The sequence below is a fragment of the Micromesistius poutassou genome, assembly GCF_964030765.1.
Source record: "Micromesistius poutassou genome assembly, chromosome: 1".
NCBI classification, from domain to species: Eukaryota; Metazoa; Chordata; class Actinopteri; order Gadiformes; family Gadidae; genus Micromesistius; species Micromesistius poutassou.
Genome location: NC_140271.1, coordinates 9,798,436 through 9,816,607, shown reverse-complemented (window position 1 = coordinate 9,816,607; position 18,172 = coordinate 9,798,436). Strand labels below are relative to the sequence as shown.

Sequence of the window (18,172 nt, the reverse complement as noted above, 5' to 3'; positions counted from 1 at the left end):
CAATAACTTACAATAAATAAAGGCTCCTCCCAATGCAGTGCAGAACCAGATGGTAAGAAGAAGAGAAAGAAGAGAGAGTCCCATGGAGCTGGTCTGACTAAACAGAGGTGTTGTTTCAAGACCGTGGGGAACAACAATAAGAATCGCACAAGTGGTCTAATTCAGGATTTTTACTTAAACTATTTCAATAAAAAAATAAAAACTATAAGGGAAGCTTGACTTTACTTTTTCTATCCTGACACAATTGTCAAATTTTCCACATGAAGTAGTCCAGCTGGGCGATACCAACAGAAACTTGACAGCCCAAATTGAACTAAGACAACTGTAATTAACTTTGTTGAAAATTAACCATGACTAGTTTTTATTCATGTTGCTCAGCTACAAAAACACATTTTTCATTCAATAATAAATACAATTTCTTACTTTGCCTTAAAAAAAAGTGCAGTCTTTTCCAAAGTCTTAGTGACCCAGATATTGGAGTAGAATTAGGGTCAACGTGTTACTAGGCAACCTGTGATGGTGGTTCTGATCATTTTGACCCGAGACCATGGGAGAAGCATCTTGCTCTATTACTCTATGTCTGTGCCAGCTGTAGCTCTTCCAGCCCATGTTTACCCAGGTGGTATCTGGCTAAATCCTTTCGAGTCACCAGTCCAACCACCTAGGAGGAAAAAGTATCAACAAAAACCATTAATTATATGCCATTTTATAACTTTTCAGACATTTATTGTATAACGCCACAGTGTGTGAGGATGGTGAAGCTCTGTCTGCAGCGATGTATTAATGTCTGCGCCCGAGTGAGGGTTTGGCTTCCCGACACACCTACCGGATTTCATATACCACATTGTTTATTCTAACACTCACAACAGTTACACAATTACGGTACTTAAATAGTATCAAAGTTGCCGTGGGTGTAACATTAGGGACAACACACCCCCTAAAATTCTTAGCCTAAAACACATTGTTTTTTAAAATCACATTGTGTTCAAATTCCATCTGGAACAGTGGGTTCACTGGCTCTCTAAAAAAAAGAAAAAACGTGTTTAGTCATTGCTAAAATGAGAGGGGAGGGGGAAAAAACAGAACTGTGCTAAAACAGAACCTACCCTGTTGGAATCGTCCACCACCACCAGGTGTCGCAGTCCCAGGGCTCGGAACAGCTTATACACTCGAGGAAGAGACGTTTCCTGCACAAAACAGGCATTACATATGAAATCCTTCACCTGGACATCTGAAGCGGAACTATTTCTGGTACGTCCAAGAGTGGAGCAGATGGCATAGCTACATTTAGGTTGGTTAGCATTTTGATGATACGAATGAACACATGACATAACTTTCTATTGACACTTTACGTTTATCCTCTCTACACATTTCCTGCAATGTTATAAATGCAGTTATATATATATTTTTAACTATACGATTAAGGGCTTTTAGCCTATAGTGAAATAATGTAGTCCAGGTAAAATATAAAACTGTCTAACAACCTGTGTGCATGTGTATGTATGTATGTATGGATGGATGGATGGATGGATGGATGGATGGATGGATGGATGGATGGATGGATGTACGTGCGTGTGTCTGCGTCTGTGTGTCTGCGCCTGTGTGCCCACCTGAGGCACAGTGTAGGGCGTGGGGTTCATGAACTCCGTCAGGTCCATCATGCACTCCCTCTCGTCCTGGGACACGTGGATGCTCTGGATGGGGGGGAAGCGTGGGTACGCGTCCCGGAAGTCCTTCAGCTGCAGCTTCCTCCGGGTCAGCTTGGAGCGCGCCAGCTCCACAAATACCTGCAGACGAGGTCGGGAGAATAGTGAGGTCCGGCGGGGGGGGGGGGGCGTTGTGCTCACCCGCACGGCGGACACAAAGTAACAAGTCTCAAGTCGGAATTAAGCATTTACTCATCTCGGAGAAGTCATCAACTTCTGATTTTGTACTGAGATTGTATTTAGTTTCTAATTTAATTTTTATCCTCACAGCTGACCTCATAGCTCATGTACAGCATACTGAGAGCACTCGCCACTAGTGTTCATGGGGTCGGGGGCAGTATAGAGCCATGTGTTGTTTAACCATCATGATTTATGATTCTTAAATCAATCTTAAATTCTAATGTTTTACATCCTGAAGAACAATGTGATTCTACATAACTACACACTGGTGAAATTCACACAAACACTTACTTTGTGCTTAAGGAGAACGATGAGCTGGGAGCGAAGGATGAGACCACAGAGCTTCGCTGGCTAAAGGAGAGAAAGAAGAGGGAAACGGAGAAGCGCTTTTTGATTATGCATAATCTTTCTTCACACGTTTGCTATAGCTTTCCTGTGATCACAGCACCATTAACGTAGCCTGTACATCTGAGCTTATCTATACTACGGTCTTAATCATTTACTTTCTTCTTTGACCCATTTGTGCTTTTTGCATTTAATGTCTGCAACTCACAGTCACAAAGCTGTCCTTTGAATGTAATGTCAAGTTACTTCACAATTCCTCAACAATGTTTTTGGGAAACGTCCAAATGATTGGATTCTGCTGACCGAAGTGCGTCAACAGATGGCCATATGGCAATTGGGTTACCTCATCTCCATTAGCGTTGCTCACGACAACGGGGAAGCCGTTGTGATTGGTGGAGGTGTTGCTAAGCAGGTCGACGATGGTGCCCACCCGCTCGATCCGGTTGAAAGAGGTGACTGGGGAACTCATCACTTCTCTGCGTGGAGAGGCAGAGGAAATAAGGAAAGGGAAGGGGGAAAAATGATGCAATGTCAAACAAAGAACGAGATTACCAAGGACACAAAACACCAAATATCATGTCTTGTTCTACTGTTGAATTAAAAAAAGGCCTATTTTCTTCTCCTATTAGATATTATAATCGTCAGACTGTCAGCTACGACATAAAGCACTTTGATTGGTTGTCTCAAGCCTTTCTAATGCAAAATAGGTTGGTTGAAAACAAAATGGCTCATACACTCCTTTGGACAAGTCAGATGTTGGGAGTGGTTGTACCCAGCATGGCAGGTCTGACCTGGTGGGGGGGGGTGTCTTACCTGGCCGTCAACCAATGAGAAGTGGGGGGGGCCTCCGAGTGCACAAAGGGAACACTCTGCAGCTTGATGTGGATGTCGTACAGACCCTAGAAGACAAGCCGTGTTTAGGAGGGGGGGGGGGGGGGGGGGGGGGGGGTTGCCTGCTAGGATTCAGGCCTTCTTGTTTTATTTCTTGTAGGAGGTAAAACTTGCAAAGATATATTGTATTTAGTACAGGCCTAAAATATTACTTCCTTCTGGGAAATACGCATTTTGGTATTATGAATCTGGGCCATGTCAGAAGGATAAATACAAAAGTATGTACAAAATAGATAGCATTTGTCATCTATAAAAGGGTTAATAAAAAGTGGTACTCTGATCCAAGCCTCAATTGATGCAATATCATTTGTTACTGTTACATATAAAAATAAGATCTAGGTAAACTTGACCAGACGGTTATCTTAGTAAGGGTGATGATGGGCAGTAACCATAGAAACCTAACCCAGAGTGTGGCGAGTGGTGTGCAGCAGATAGTGAATCCGACCCCGTACCTCCTCAAAGTAGTCCCCCACTATCTTGGACGTCATCAGGACCAGCATGAGGGGCAGGCCGTACGTCACGTTGCCTGTGGCCTCGATCATGATGACGGTCAAACTCAGGGTCATCCTCACGATGCCCCCTACAGGGTGGGAGGACAGTCGTTAGTGACTACGTATTCATAGGGTTCAAATGATGGATTTCATATTATTAAACATCAAACAATGTGAGATATTGAGGAAGTGTGTTTTTTTATTTCAAATCCAATTGTAATAATAAAAGCTAATTCCTGTTCAGCTCAACTAGTGGAAAGGGGATGGCTCAACACCCGACCATAATGTGCTTGTCCTGTTCTGCTACCCATGCAACAGGCATGGCTAGTAAGAGATTCAAATTCAACTCAACGTAATTTTCTCCGGCAATCACCCATTTCACTTATAAATTACATGTTACATAAGTCATATATTATTACAGAATGAAGATGCACGCCACAATAAGTTTCATGTCGTTAATGGTATCTGTCAATTCAATTATACAGTAAGTTATTTATATACTCACCTAACTAACAGTCATGCACACAAATTATCATTTTAAATGTGTGCAAGGTATAATGACAAGGTATAATGACTCATATTGTATAATGACCTACCAAGCTGAGCAGCAGCTCCAATCAGAGCATATTTCCCTGGATCCGCCCAGATCTGACGAGGAAAAACAGGAATGTTGGCAAAGCATGATACGAAAATGCTGCATGGGTTTATTCTACTGAACACAAAGTGACCCTATCGGGGAAATAACCTTGATCACGGTTTGCTAACAGCCAAGGTAGTAACTGTTGACCTTTTTCAGGTCTAAATGTAAACCTGCCATGGCCTCCGTTCAAACCATAGGGTTATACATGTATGTATATGTATGTATGTATATATTAGGGTTATGCTTCTTGCAGTGTACCAGCATTCCAATATCTGGCAGTTGGTGAAGCCATTGCCATCCAGTCTAGCCGCTCCCCTAGCTGGGTCTTTGTTTAGTGATGGCGTATACAGACTGCCCAGGCTACCTGTTTTTTTCCTACTTCTAAATTGTATTCTTCTGAATCAAATAAATGCTAGAATTATAGAACACTAGTTGTTCCTGCAAACCCTAAAACAGAGGCGCAACTGAACACTGTTTGACAACCTATGTCTTTTTGACTACTTTTGTTTGTAGTGACACCAAGACGCCACTAGAGGGTACTGCACTGCTGCGGTACCAGGTGCAAGGCAGGTGTTTTTATATACATAATTTTAGCAACGAAACCTAGTAGATTGACCTCAGTCTATTTGAGAGAAGAGTTAATAGGCAAACTTGTGAGTCTAGCTTTTGACAGGTATTTCAGTAGTATAATTAAACTCCAATTAAAAATGATTTAAGACTTGAAGTAAAAACTTCAGATTAAGAGTTCTAATACATGCTGTAAATGCCTCGGAGTTCAATATGTAATTATGTATGGTATTTGGTATAATGTTGTTATAGCTGTATGTGCATTTTGTATTTTATTGGCCTTATACTTTGTTGTGATCATTGTAACACTTGAATAGATTACAGTGACATTTCAACCCTTCAGTCGATACTTTAACCCAAAGCGTTCAATATTGGTCCAAAGAGAGGAAAACAACAATACATTACAGTCAGGAAGGCCTGCCTCAATAGAGGCCTACATGTATGACGTCATTCACATATGTAGGCTATAAGTAAGGCAACTTGACACGTCATCAACGTCATCAAAGTAGAAAAAAGTTGTACTGAATGTAAAGGAGTTTATATAGTTACCGGCGGCAACACATGAAAACAACAGAGCAGACGACCTTTAGCAGAGTCGTAACATGCCATGCTGCCGTAGTCATGTGACCATCAGTGACTGCTTGACTTATGCGTTCAATTAACCATAATGGGTCATATTGATACATTTACATTTTGGGCACTTATCAGACACTTTTGCCCAAAGCGCCATCCAAGAAACGGCTCATACACACACAGACGGCGATGTTATGCAAGGCAACAGCCAGCTCATCGGGAGCAGTTATGGTTAAGGTGTCTTGCTCAGGGACACCTCGACACTCAGCTAGGAGGAGCCGGGGACCGGACTAGAAACCCTCCGGTTACAAGACCTGCCGTACCGCCCGAGCTAAGCCGACCCATCACCTCATCTGTCAGTACTTTGCATCGAGAAAGGCGCAACGGGTGCTAATGAGTGGAATGTGCCTCTCCTGCTTTTCAGCACCAGTCAACCCCGCCCCACTCGGATGCAGAGGAGAAACTTAAGGCTGCTCTCGACCGAGAATCTGACTGACACTTATTATGAAAGAGTCTGTCATAACCTGTCAGAGAGCTGACAGACTGGAAGGAGTGACGACACACATGTATGTAGGGAGAAGGTCGTGGCAGATGAATGGGGCAGACGCAGGAGAACAGGGTTCATGACCCAGGGGCACATTTATGCTTATTTCATGGTTTACTCCGCCGTCATGTCAATTAAAGCTTTTTCAAGCTACTTCTCTGTATTGGATGGGGGCGGGTTGAATAGCTTAAATTACACAACAGGCACATTCCACTCAGCCCCACCTTTCTTAAGAAAATTAGTAAAAAATTAGGAGAATTCTGACCTATTTCAACACATAAACTGCAAGTTATGTGCCTGGGGAGAATATCACACTGGATGAACAACTGTCTGATACAAAAAGCACACTGGCGCGTTGCACAGAACATGGCTAACAAACCGGACAAGTTTTGAATCATGTTCTGCAAGGCAAACCAGCCAGACACCACTATCTACTGTGATACAAAAAATGTGGCCATGGACATTACGGACCACATGGCTAGGGGCTGTATGGTGAAAGGTGGAACCCGCCGATGGCCTGTCGCTGTACAACATGCTTGACCTCAGGGGTACCAATGCACATGAAAATCATCATGATTTTCATCATGATTTTAATACGATTTTATATGATTTTAATAAGACAATCAACTTGGGCCAGGAAACTGAGGAAACGATTAGCCTTTCAGGGAGTTCATTTAGGAGAAAACGAGTAAGCCTCTACCTTTGCTCCCTACAGCCTCATGCAGTGGCATAATTATGTAGAGACTGCAGAAATTTGATTTGATTTGGCCATAAAGGGGGGCTTATTTGGCAGGGAACAAAATGCACAAAAGGCTAAGCTAAAGTTTTAACATTGTCATGGAATAACACAAATTTCAACCTGCATTAATAAAATCCAGAATAACAAAGGAGAAATTGTGATGGCGATGTCACTGTCTCTATCACACCTGTTAGGTTTACACAATAGAGACCCTCCAACTAATGGTAACACAAAATACAATGATCTTAAAGGGGACCTTATGTACAAATCTGAGTTTTCCTAGCCATTGCGGACATAAGGAGTTCAACAGGGAATATGACAGATGGAAACTTGAACCTGCCCCTTCTCGAAGTTGTCCTGCCGTAAAGTCATCATCAAGAAAATGTGTTAAACGCCATTTGAACCAATACTGACATGTCTGATAAGGTCTCTGCTCAGCCAAGCACCTCCTGATCAATAAAAGGCTCCGGCCTACTAGCGACGGTACTTCGGGCGACCCGTTGAAACAATCTCGATCTCTGTGCAATGACATTTCATGAAAGACAAACACAATAAAGGAGAGATGGGGACACTTGACTCACAGAGCTGCTGGAGGAGAGGGAGGGCAGCAGGATGCCGATGAGCCGCCCCCAGGCTGCTCCGATGAGCAGGGAGGGGATGAAGACCCCCGCGGACACCGCCAGCCCGTAGGTCCAGCAGGCCAGGAAGAAGTAGGTGAGCGTGAACATGCCCAGGGTGAGGGGGTTGTAGGAGCCTGCCGGAGTGTACGGCGGTGGGACCACAACCGGGATTAGAGCTTTTTCGGCAAAAGCAGGAAGTTTAGCGGCTATTTGTTGTATTTTTGGGAAATAATGACTGAATAATTTTCTATTAGCCACAGGAGGGGTTGAATGGGTTGTAGGTTTTTTAAAATACCACATATAAGCTGCATCCTGTAACAAATCTTTGCCCACAACCAAAATATTAACATGTACTGTAATAGTACAATGTTCCTTGCAACCGGTAAGTTATGAAGTGATGCCAATGTTTGGGTCCAACACAATCCTTTTACCTGGCGGATTGTGAAAGAGGTTTCGCACACTCCTCTCCGGTGTGTTGAAGAAAGTGGTCGCCATGGAGTTGTATTCACCGTCTGCACAGTACAACTGAGGAGATACAACAGAAGAAAAAATTTAAAAGTAAAATAAAAAATATGACATAGAAACATGGTAGGATTAAGTTGCAATTGTGTGCGTGCTTGTGCACATGTTTACCTGCAGGGGATAGTCCTCAGCCTGGTCAGGGCCCAGAGGCTGACAGTCATTGGAGAAGTAGATCATGATGAAGGACACCATCGCCGTGACGGCAGCCACCAGCATGGCCTCCATCACCTGGAGACAGGGTCTGTGGATGTACCTGAGGAGAGCATCCCAGGTCAGCTCATAGTCTCACGTCATGTCACTGTTATGATGAATTACTATAATTAACTACTGAGGATAAACACTCAATATGACTTGATTATGAACAGATAGTGTACTATACTTTGGTTTCGAGGACAACTTAGAAAGTGGAACGGGAAATGGGCAGACTTAACTTTGGATAAATTCAACAGCCAATTTATGCATTACATTCTAAAAACTGAATACTGGAAAAAAAAAAAAAAAAAGTCCACTCATAGTGCAAAGCTTTCACTTCCTGTAATCTCTGTGGGTGGACACTTGCAGAATTTAAGTGTCTAGTGTCCTTAGATATACAGTATATCATAGAACTGGGATATTCCAACAAAATGCAACCTAGCCTTTTACCTGCAGTTCCAAAATATGCAGACACGTTTGTTTTTTTATATATATTTTTTGTACTTGATTTCTTTGATAAAAACAAAACAAATCAAAGCATTCAAATACTGAATAAAAATGTGATATACCTACCTAACAAATGAATATCAGAATATTGTAATATTTGCCCTCAGCCCTTATTTCTCAGAAAAGTGGATGAGAAGAGGTTCTGGTAAATTATGTCAAGATGCTGGTTTTACATTTTGTATTGCCTTGATAGGGTTAGTGATGAATAAATTACTATTTTCATTGCATAGCCAATGTTAAAAAAGTGGGGTCAGATTTTTTTAAGTTGTAATCCACTCATGTTTAGAAGCTTTCCTGTGTTCGGACTAAGTGGAAGCAGCCCCATCAGTACCTGATCCTGAAGATGGTCAGCCAGTAGTTCAGGGCGTTGAACAGCGCGCCCAGAAGCCCACCTTGGTGTAAATCACAAATACAGGTTTGAACAAAAACACCTAACCCTAACCACAACCGAAAATCAATTAACAGAAACTACTAAACCACCATAACAGAAACTATGAAACAATCATAACAGAAACTACGGAGCCTCGAATATAATTTTTATTCAGAATTAAATGCTATACTAACACAATATAGCCCATCACTCAAAAATAAAATACATCGGTCTGCATATGTCCCTCTCACCCCTGAAGATAATGGATTAAGAAGTGTTTTTTTCCATATGAAGGTAACACCTAGTCTGGAAATCCAAACCCACAACTAGAAAGCTGTAGGGTCTGGCAACGAGTAATAAATGGCCCAACTCGAGGGGCGGCACCAAGCATGCATTTGAAAATATCACTGCACACAATTGGATAACACTACGACCAATCAGAAGAATACAAGGGGTGACGTAGGAGCTAACCAATAGATAAGAATCTTGCCGTACCCACGGTGAAACAGCAGCGCTTTTGGCCCCCCTATATCAGATACACTGATGTGATTGGTTAATGTTCTGGGCCAGGGCAATCGGGGAGTGAGTATATTGCTCGTTCCCAGAGTGACTCGCTGAGCAAATTCAAATTATGCTATCGTGAGAACTCTGGATTTCCAGGGTAGGTAACACCCGCATTTTGTAGGCTGATAGCCCTACATTTTACAGTATATATATATATATATAACAGTATATAACAGTTATCTAGGTACATACATAAGCATTTCCCTCATTGCCCTATTCCTTGAGGGGATCATCTGTTTAGGATCATAATATAATATATTTAGTGTATTATTATTTTTACCTATAGCTCCCATGCCAATGAAGAGTGGTATTTCGTAGAGTTTATACTCTGAGGAACTCTGAGGAAGGTAAAAAAACACGAGTAAGACACTACATCAAATACACATCGCTCCAAGAACGATTTGAAACAGAAGACTTGCAGTAAGAAACAATGACGGAACTCAAGGATCGTACGTTTCTGTCGAAGCTCCCGAAGTTGATGAGACCGGGGTTGGACATTTCCCCTGGGTTTCCATGGTAGACGCTCAGGAAGAAATTCAGTGTGAAGGTTGAGATCATGGAGGCGAAGAACTGGAAGGAATCACAGAGTGCAGGAGCATAGAAAGAAATCTGATGAAGGCTGTGTTTGACCAAACATTTAAGATTCAAGGGTTCCCTTGATCCCAGGGAAGGACTTGCAAATATTTAGACAAGAAATTAACCCATTGAATGGGGGACCTGCATCCGTCCAGTTTACCCCTGAAAGCTTCCCAGGAAACCTACCCTGGACTGGGGAAGAAGTTAGACTTACCCCCTTGCCCTCAGCGTTTTTGAATAAACCCCCTTGTTACTTTTGCTCACAACCTGTCTGTTGTAGTCTGTTTTCACATCTCAACCGCATCTCAGTCAAACTTCCATAATTTATTGAATTGAAATTCTAATCCATTGTCAATACACTTCCTCTATTTAGCACCACTTCTGTGATGAGCCCCACCCACTTCAGTTTTATCCGAATACTAATACAGAAAGTATTGACTGTCGAAACGTAAACAGACACAGACAGCGGTGTCACTGCACATCCATGGTGTGAACATTGATATGAGGCAGACTACTTACTATCCTCCAGGTTAGCATCTGGTTCCAGTAGGAAGCTGCCTCTTCCAGGGAGAACAGCACACCCCCTGGAGAGCACCAGGAGTAGAGAGAGAGAGAGAGAGAGAGAGAGAGAGAGAGAGAGAGAGAGAGAGAGAGAGAGAGAGAGAGAGAGAGAGAGAGAGAGAGAGAGAGAGAGAGAGAGAGAGAGAGAGAGAGAGAGAGAGAGAGAGAGAGAGAGAGAGAGAGAGAGAGAGAGAGAGAGAGAGAGAGAGATTTCTACGGTTCCAACGCAGGACATGTCCAGAACGTTTGTATCTTTATGTTGTTGTCGTTTAGTTAATTGAGCATTATACAACAGTTCATTTCGACCTAGTAATTTGATTGGACAAGAGGCTTTCCATAAGTGCTGATATAGAGTATAACAGCACTGGGACTTTGCACTATACATGTATCACTCCGCTTTACGTGTCCTCATAACCGTTAATGTTATTAACGGTCTTTATGTAGCTTAGATTGCAATTAACTTTGCACAGCAAAGATGAACATGTTTCCAGGCATAACATTTGAGTCTAATTACGAATGGTCATCAGAAGAGGACCAAGGGAACGTAAAATGGAGGGATACATGTATAGTTAAAAGTCCCAGTGCTGTTATACTCTATATCAGCACTCATGGAAAGCCTCAAATGACTTGGTCGGAACTAACTGTTGTATAAACACATATAACGGCCTTAGAGTATTCCGCAAGTTTCAAAAACGAAAATATACTTTTTGGTTTGTGTGAATTCCGCAAGTTTCAAAAACGAAAATATACTTTTTGGTTTGTGTGAATGTACAGTGGCACTTGAATATTAAAGTAGTGGACAACAGACAATAATGACTTCCAATTATGTTACACGTCAATTATGTTATTTTCCCTCCTTGCTACAAAGCCAGTGGGCGACCAGTTACCGTACACTCGGTAAACGTGGCCAAGACAATAATCTATAGACCCTTTTATATAATCGGCCCTTGTTTAAACCTTTGATTAAATCCCCCCCGCCCTTGACTGCGTTGATTGGGTGGAAGTACCTGAGCCACCATCTAAAAATATCATGGGAAGAACCCTGTATATTTAAATACAATATATATCGGTGTGACATTTTCTCGACGAAGACACTTGAGTGTGTGTCCTTGCGCGCGTGGGTGTGTGATATTTACCGACTGGCGCTCCGAAAGCAGCTGAAACGCCTGCTGCAGCTCCTGCAGAGACAAAATCTCTTTTTTCTGTGTCTCTTCGAAAATACTCAAAGATCTACAACAAAGAAACACACAGACACACACTTAAGACTTATCGACCATTTTGTGAACACATTTTAGCTACTGTGACACTGAATATAACAGAATTAAACAGACATGCTCTTCTTATGCAAAACAAAATAAAAATTAACTTTTTATAAATGGGGACTGATTATTAGGTGTAGTTTTTATAGTTGTACAAAGCGATTCAGATATAGAGTACCTTATTAATCAATTAAAGAACTGATTTAATAACTTTACTAACAAAACATAGCATCACAAGACAGGGGACTGACCTTGAAGTCCCGTTTCAAGGACGTGCTGCGGCCCTGGGAGACCCCCGCCGCCACCACAGCTCCAGAGTGGATCATGGGGCCTTCCTGGAAGATAAAGAGGACAACATCAACAACAACAACAACCAAACACAAATGGTTTGCCAAAGATAGGGCATGGTTTTGAATGTGACAAAAAAACTCATAGCCTATCATACAACCTCCGCCAAAGTAAAAAGGCAAAATTACCTGTCCTTCATTAAAAACATCTTGTTACACAATACACAACTTTTAATAATTAAGACAATATAAATACAATTGGGTAATAAACCCTCAATTACAATAAAAGCAATGCTGTGCTCGGTAGCAACTCTTGAGACTGGCTCAATGTGTATTTGCACCTTTAAAGTCGCAAGGACAAGGAGGAAATTTGATAAAGGCCTTTACCTTTCCGACTGCAAGGCCTCCGGCTACCGAACAGATGACCCCAGCCACTTTCACCAACAGAGTCTGATGAACACAAACACAAAGTGGTTTTCTATATTTTTATGTATACCTAGTATATAGCGTTTACTCTCATGTTTACACACACACACGGCAAATTAATGATTTGTATTTCTCTTACCTTCAGACGCACCACCCTAGGGATCTTTACCCCGTTCAGGTAACATTTAATCTGAGGTATGCCACTTCCACCGGCTATAGGCTGGGAGGGGAGACATACGTGACATACGTGGGAAGGAGAAAAAAGAGAAAACAGAGGATAAGAGATATGAGGGAGAAACAGTAGCTAATGTAAATTGCAGATAGATCAGGTAAATTGAGAGTTGTCATGTAACAAATAAAAAAATAAGCAATCCTGGACTAAACCTCTTGAATGATACGGAAAGAAAACTACACAAAAAGGGGGGAAACAAATGTCTCCAAAATACACTTTACAATTCAGTCAACTATTTTCGGACGTGTTCAAACTTCTCCTTACCTCAAAGAAGGCGACTATGATGGCACCCACCATGACGAAAGAACAATTGAGGACTGCCCAGAGAATGAGGGAGATGGACAGGCCGCCTCCAGCAGTGAACTTCTCAATATCTTGAAACGAGGGGGGGTCAGGGAAAAAATAAGACCAGAGCTAATAAAGAGAGAGAGCCATGCCACTAGTGAGCAGGCAGTAAGGGACACTGCAAGACAGTGTAGAACGCATGGGGGGTGAACTGAGCTAAATCCTGTACAATTGGAATCTGTTTATTTAATCTGTGCTGGGTTATTGTGTCAAATAACCCTTAGATACAAGCTACGGGTTATTGTGTATACACCAATATTTGCAGATGGATGTGATATGACCTACTTTTTAGAACAGTGCCACTAACACTGTGGCTACATGGCATGACAGTTGGCAATGTGGTAATCCTCCAAAATGGCTTAACAGTTTTCATTAAATAGGCTTCATTTGAATATAACAGGCAATTATTTTGCATCTCTTAAGTGATAGGATGAATTTTACAGGATCTCAAAATAAGTGAACACAGCTTGTAATTTACAAGTAGTTTGCAGCCTTTACAGCAGTGCTCGCATGTAAATATATTTCAAACATCTGATTAAAACATCCTTTTTCACCTTAATTTGTCAGCACGAAAGCTGGGGGGTTAAGAATTACCACACCCTCCGTCTGCCTCGTTGCCATTTCAAAGCAGATTATATTGTTAGTAATGTGTTTCAGTGGCTGGTTTATGTGCCAAGAGGATACTTATCATTAAGAGGGGCTAATAATGAATAGGTTGTTCATTAAATAAAGACAAAACACACACGCAATGAAGGGGTGTGTGTGTGTGTGTGTGTGTGTGTGTGTGTGTGTGTGTGTGTGTGTGTGTGTGTGTGTGTGTGTGTGTGTGTGTGTGTGTGTGTGTGTGTGTGTGTGTGTGTGTGTGTGTGTTCATTTTATGCCAAGTAAGGATACTCTCTTTGACCACTCGGTACTTGAGTCCTGCCAGCTGCTCCACCAAGATATCAATGAAGCAGGCGATGAGTCCCGTCAAGAAGCCTATGAGACCACAGACCACCCAGCGGCTGATCTCCAGACAACGGAAACTCTGCAGAAATGAACAAATGTTTGAGTGCACGATATTGTTAATAGTTACATTTGTCTGTCTTAATGAAAAGGTTATGGTATAGTTGGTTATTTAATATTGTTAAGTCTCTCATGGAATTTCTATTCTGTTGTGACATCAAGTGCAGTGCCAGGTATGAGTACTCACTAAATAACTCATCCTCCGCTCTTCCTCCAGGAAGAGCTGGTTTTCACTGTTGTCATAGTCCAGACTCTAAAACACATCCAGACAGACAAGACAGTTTAGCAATAGTTTACAAGGCTGCGGTCTCCTTTGCCAACAAAATGGTTGAATAACCTTCCATGACACAGTCGTTAATTTATCGTTGAACACAAAGTTTTTAGCAGAAATGGGTGTGTTTATGGCAGTATCACATCCCTGTGATTGATTTAAGTGGTTTCAAATGTTGAAACAACTTTGTAGAAGTTGTGGAAATTGTTTCATAGCTACATGAGTATTGTTTGTTCCTATCTACATCTACTTGTCTTGATGCATCGTATCAAAATTAATATAGGTAGGATAGGTGGTAGGTGGTAGGTGGGATTCAGTTTGGCATGGACATGTGACTTAATTGCGACACTCGTCGGCGGCAACACTGCTGTACCTCGTACTTGAGCGACAAAAGCTTTTCGTTGTGTGTGATCTCTTTCGGCCGGCCCCTTAACGAGTCCTGAAACAGTTGGAGGGCTCACGGTCAGAAGGGTCAAGAGTTGAAGAAGCAGAGGATGCCACAGAGCAACAGTACCACAAAACCTGACTGACTAAGAGGAGACATTAGGGAGACGTTATATTGCCCGAAAGATGCAATACAATCCATACAAATGACCACGTACTATGTTGTAATGACCGCTTGCTGTAGCTGTTCACTGCATCCTAATTTCTGCCAAGAGTGAAATCCCATCCCATTGTTAACATTTATATTTGTGCATGTAGGTTTTGTTATACCAATGTGATATTACCAATGGATTACATACTTGCATTGATGAGTGCATTCATTTTACTTTTACAATACTGCATTATCTGCCTCTGAAATGAAAACTGAAACTATGAAAATGGATACAATCAGTGCTACACATATGAAACTCTCACCAGACACTCACTCACAACAAGGAAAGTTTCAGTTCCTTCATCAGCAATTTATAGTTATTATTTTATAATTTCTTCGTAAATATAACATAGCTGACAAACATAATACCACTATCTTAAATTACCATAAAGCATCTCTTGAAGACATAGTATAAAATACCTCACTGAGTGAGAGGGAAAAGGTACATTTATTCATGATAAATGTTTACAACAAAATGAAATGTCACATGTTTAAGTGCATGCATGATCATGCTCATTGTTAAATCTTAAAATTAGTTGAATTAATAAAAAACTTTTTGGGCTGTAATTGCATTCCTTAATTTGTTTCTACAAATTACCTAAACAAATTATCCCGCAACAAAAAATGATACAATACAACAAATGATCTCTATAATTCAAAATTTCCCAAAAGTCAAAATTTCCCATAAATGATAAACTGGCCAAACAATTTGGTGATACTTTCAAAGTCATGAGGATGTGTAATTTGTGTATTCCGATCATGAGTTTAACCTTTCACATAAGAAAATCTTTGACCAGTTTTTATGCTAAAAAAGAAGTATCCTGAACAAACAAACTCAAAATAAAATAAACTCCATGAATTCACTGTTATCAGAAGAGCAGATACATAGGTCAAGAAGAATGCATGCTAAAAAAGTCATAAACGCAGGAAAGAAGGAACTCAGCAAGTAAATGAGCATAACTTTGGAGATTGAAGCCACATATAGACAACCATTATTCTTCTGGGCTCCATATCAGGTAAACGGTTTAGGACTGTGTTCCGATTTTCCTCTAAAGAAAAACTTTGGGCATGTACACAAGCAGACAAGTGAGAATGAAAAAGTCCTTGAAAATCACAATAACATGCAAAAGGGAAAGTTTTTACTGAAGATTCTGTTATTTTTCTTGGTCTTGGCGGGAAGTAGAATCATCAACGCTACCATGCAAGTCATAAGATCTTGATTCGATTTATTAGTGTCCATGTAGGCTAACCTGTAGGATTTTAGACATTTTCCTTTCTCCTACTCATCGTTTTGTTTTCTTGTTCAGTTATTGTTTTATAGGCTAATGGCTAAAAAATATTTAACAATTTAGTTGAATGTGCATTTATCTTCTTGAATATTGTATCTTAGCAAAAAGCAAAGGAAAGGTTTGGAAAAGGTTTTCAGATGACAAATGCTTCAGAAGTTGCAGTTCAGGCGGGAGGATAGAATGCCAGTGTGATTGACAGAAAAAGGTGAAGAGGGTTCTGAACTGACTTTACCTCATCTGACGTAATCTCTTCATCCATATCCACCGTGCTGACTCTGCCTATCTGAGATATGCTTCCTCCAGACTGCTATGAACCAAAAAACAGTGCATACTCTAAATTTAAATACATGACAATGTGTTGCACTCGGTAGTTAAAATTGTTGTGATATATATATATATATATATATATATATATATATGCCATATTTCTGGCAACTGTGACATTGTTGTGGCTGCTGTGATTGACCAATTTCCAATCATTGGAAGGAAGTAGACATTTCCAGGGTTTCTATTTAAGGTAGACACTATTTGACGAATAGTAGCCTAGGAGTCATGTGATACAGGCTCTACTCATCATCTGTCCACTTCTTGAGTCCTACGGCCAACCCCTGCAAAAAAAGTCACTGGAAGTACCCTCATTGAGTGTCTTAGCAGAACATCCTACTGCATAAAGCATTAGATCAAAGCAAATAATATTGTCAAAGTTGTCTGGCCACTCTTAAAGAATGGTTCATGGTTCCTTCAACACCAGCAGACAACGAGATGGATATCCAGACAAACAGGCACGCTAACTAGTAACTACCTGTCTGGAGTACCCGAGCTGCTCCGAACCGTTGAGCAGCGGCGTTCCTTCCCCCGTCGCGTTCGAGTCGTCCGCCCGGCTGGACCAAGAAACTTTCTTCGTAATGTTGGCCATTGTCTAAGCGAAATTCCACCTACAAAACAAAGACAACTTAGCAAAAGGACAATTCAAGCTAGCTCTCTGTTTTCCACCTCATCTCATGTCCCCATGACCAATATTGTCATAAACTCGTGACGCTTTGTAAGGGTGGAAGGCAGGGACAAAAACATATTTGACGCGTGGTTCTGGGTGTTGTAGTTTTGTTAGAAAAACAATACACTCTATGCTTTATGATCTGTTTAGAATAACGGGGCAACTTTGACGTTATTTCTCGATGCATGACAAACGGTTTGGTAGGTAGGATTGAAAATATAATAATCCATTATTATTGTTGTTTCATACTATTGGAGACTCCCCCATTCAAATACACATTCGATGGCGTGCTGTGTAGTCTATATTTAAGTATATGTTGCAGTACTGTATTAATAGGCCTATAAGTCACTGCTCTATTCAACATTGTGGCATCATATACAGCCATGATGGCTGCTTATTGGTGGCGGACAGTAGTTTAAACAAAAAATAATATTTCTCTACGGTGACCTATGTACTTATGGGTGGATAAATAAGAAAATACTTGAGTATTAGTACCATGAAACAATGTCTACATTTATGAAAGAAAAATAATAGTGCTACCATTTAAGCCTAGGCCTGTGAATTACGACCATCATGACATAGTTATAACAGGAAAAATAACTAGAAGACCATTCCACACAACCCTAGACGATGATTAAGGAGCATTCAGTGACATACAGCTGTCTTGAAACTCATGATGGGTGGCTTCACATGAAAAAGTGCAGCCTGTTGCAGGATTCAACCCACTGATAAGGGGAGTGGTGGTCTTCTTTTCTGCTTTTGCTAAAGGTTGCCCCATCTGGGAATAATCCATTTGAGACGGTTCAGCTTCTGCTTTCTGTCCCTGAGAAAAACTCTGGGGAGATATCAAGCTTTTGTCAGTTGGGAAATGCCATTTACAC

At 41.1% G+C, this 18,172-nt stretch overlaps 1 protein-coding gene across 4 annotated transcripts; it reads right to left on the bottom strand.

Annotated features, from left to right (window-relative positions):
* Positions 1–368: 368 nt before the first annotated feature.
* On the bottom strand, positions 369–17,295 carry clcn7 (chloride channel 7). Of its 4 annotated transcripts, none has more exons than XM_084488903.1 (25): positions 17,100–17,295; positions 16,530–16,604; positions 14,787–14,852; positions 14,330–14,395; positions 14,032–14,164; positions 13,057–13,166; positions 12,700–12,780; positions 12,522–12,584; positions 12,099–12,182; positions 11,725–11,818; positions 10,547–10,611; positions 9,905–10,021; positions 9,732–9,789; positions 8,849–8,909; positions 7,930–8,071; positions 7,728–7,821; positions 7,258–7,430; positions 4,210–4,261; positions 3,575–3,702; positions 3,045–3,130; positions 2,575–2,707; positions 2,178–2,237; positions 1,611–1,787; positions 1,107–1,187; positions 369–1,021 (listed from the first exon to the last, which is right to left on the bottom strand). In XM_084488903.1, exons 1-25 carry the CDS (start codon positions 17,211–17,213, stop codon positions 986–988), a joined length of 2,349 nt encoding a protein of 782 aa, XP_084345029.1. In that variant the 5' UTR covers positions 17,214–17,295; the 3' UTR covers positions 369–985. The 4 variants fall into 4 exon arrangements, with proteins under 4 accessions (XP_084345029.1, XP_084345027.1, XP_084345028.1 ...); XM_084488901.1 differs by having other exon boundaries at positions 369–661; XM_084488902.1 differs by having other exon boundaries at positions 369–661; positions 16,530–16,601.
* Between the last annotated feature and the right edge of the window lie 877 nt (positions 17,296–18,172).

Excerpts from the sequence above, each read along its gene's own strand:
- clcn7 (XM_084488901.1), bottom strand. The coding sequence starts at position 17,213 with ATGGCCAACATTACGAAGAAAGTTTCTTGGTCCAGCCGGGCGGACGAC. Across the intron at positions 10,612-11,724 it reads TGCTTTCGGAGCGCCAGTCG|GGGGTGTGCTGTTCTCCCTG; the intron begins GTAAATATCACA and ends GGTGCTCTCCAG. Across the intron at positions 9,790-9,904 it reads TCGGGAGCTTCGACAGAAAC|AGTTCCTCAGAGTATAAACT; the intron begins GTACGATCCTTG and ends TACCTTCCTCAG.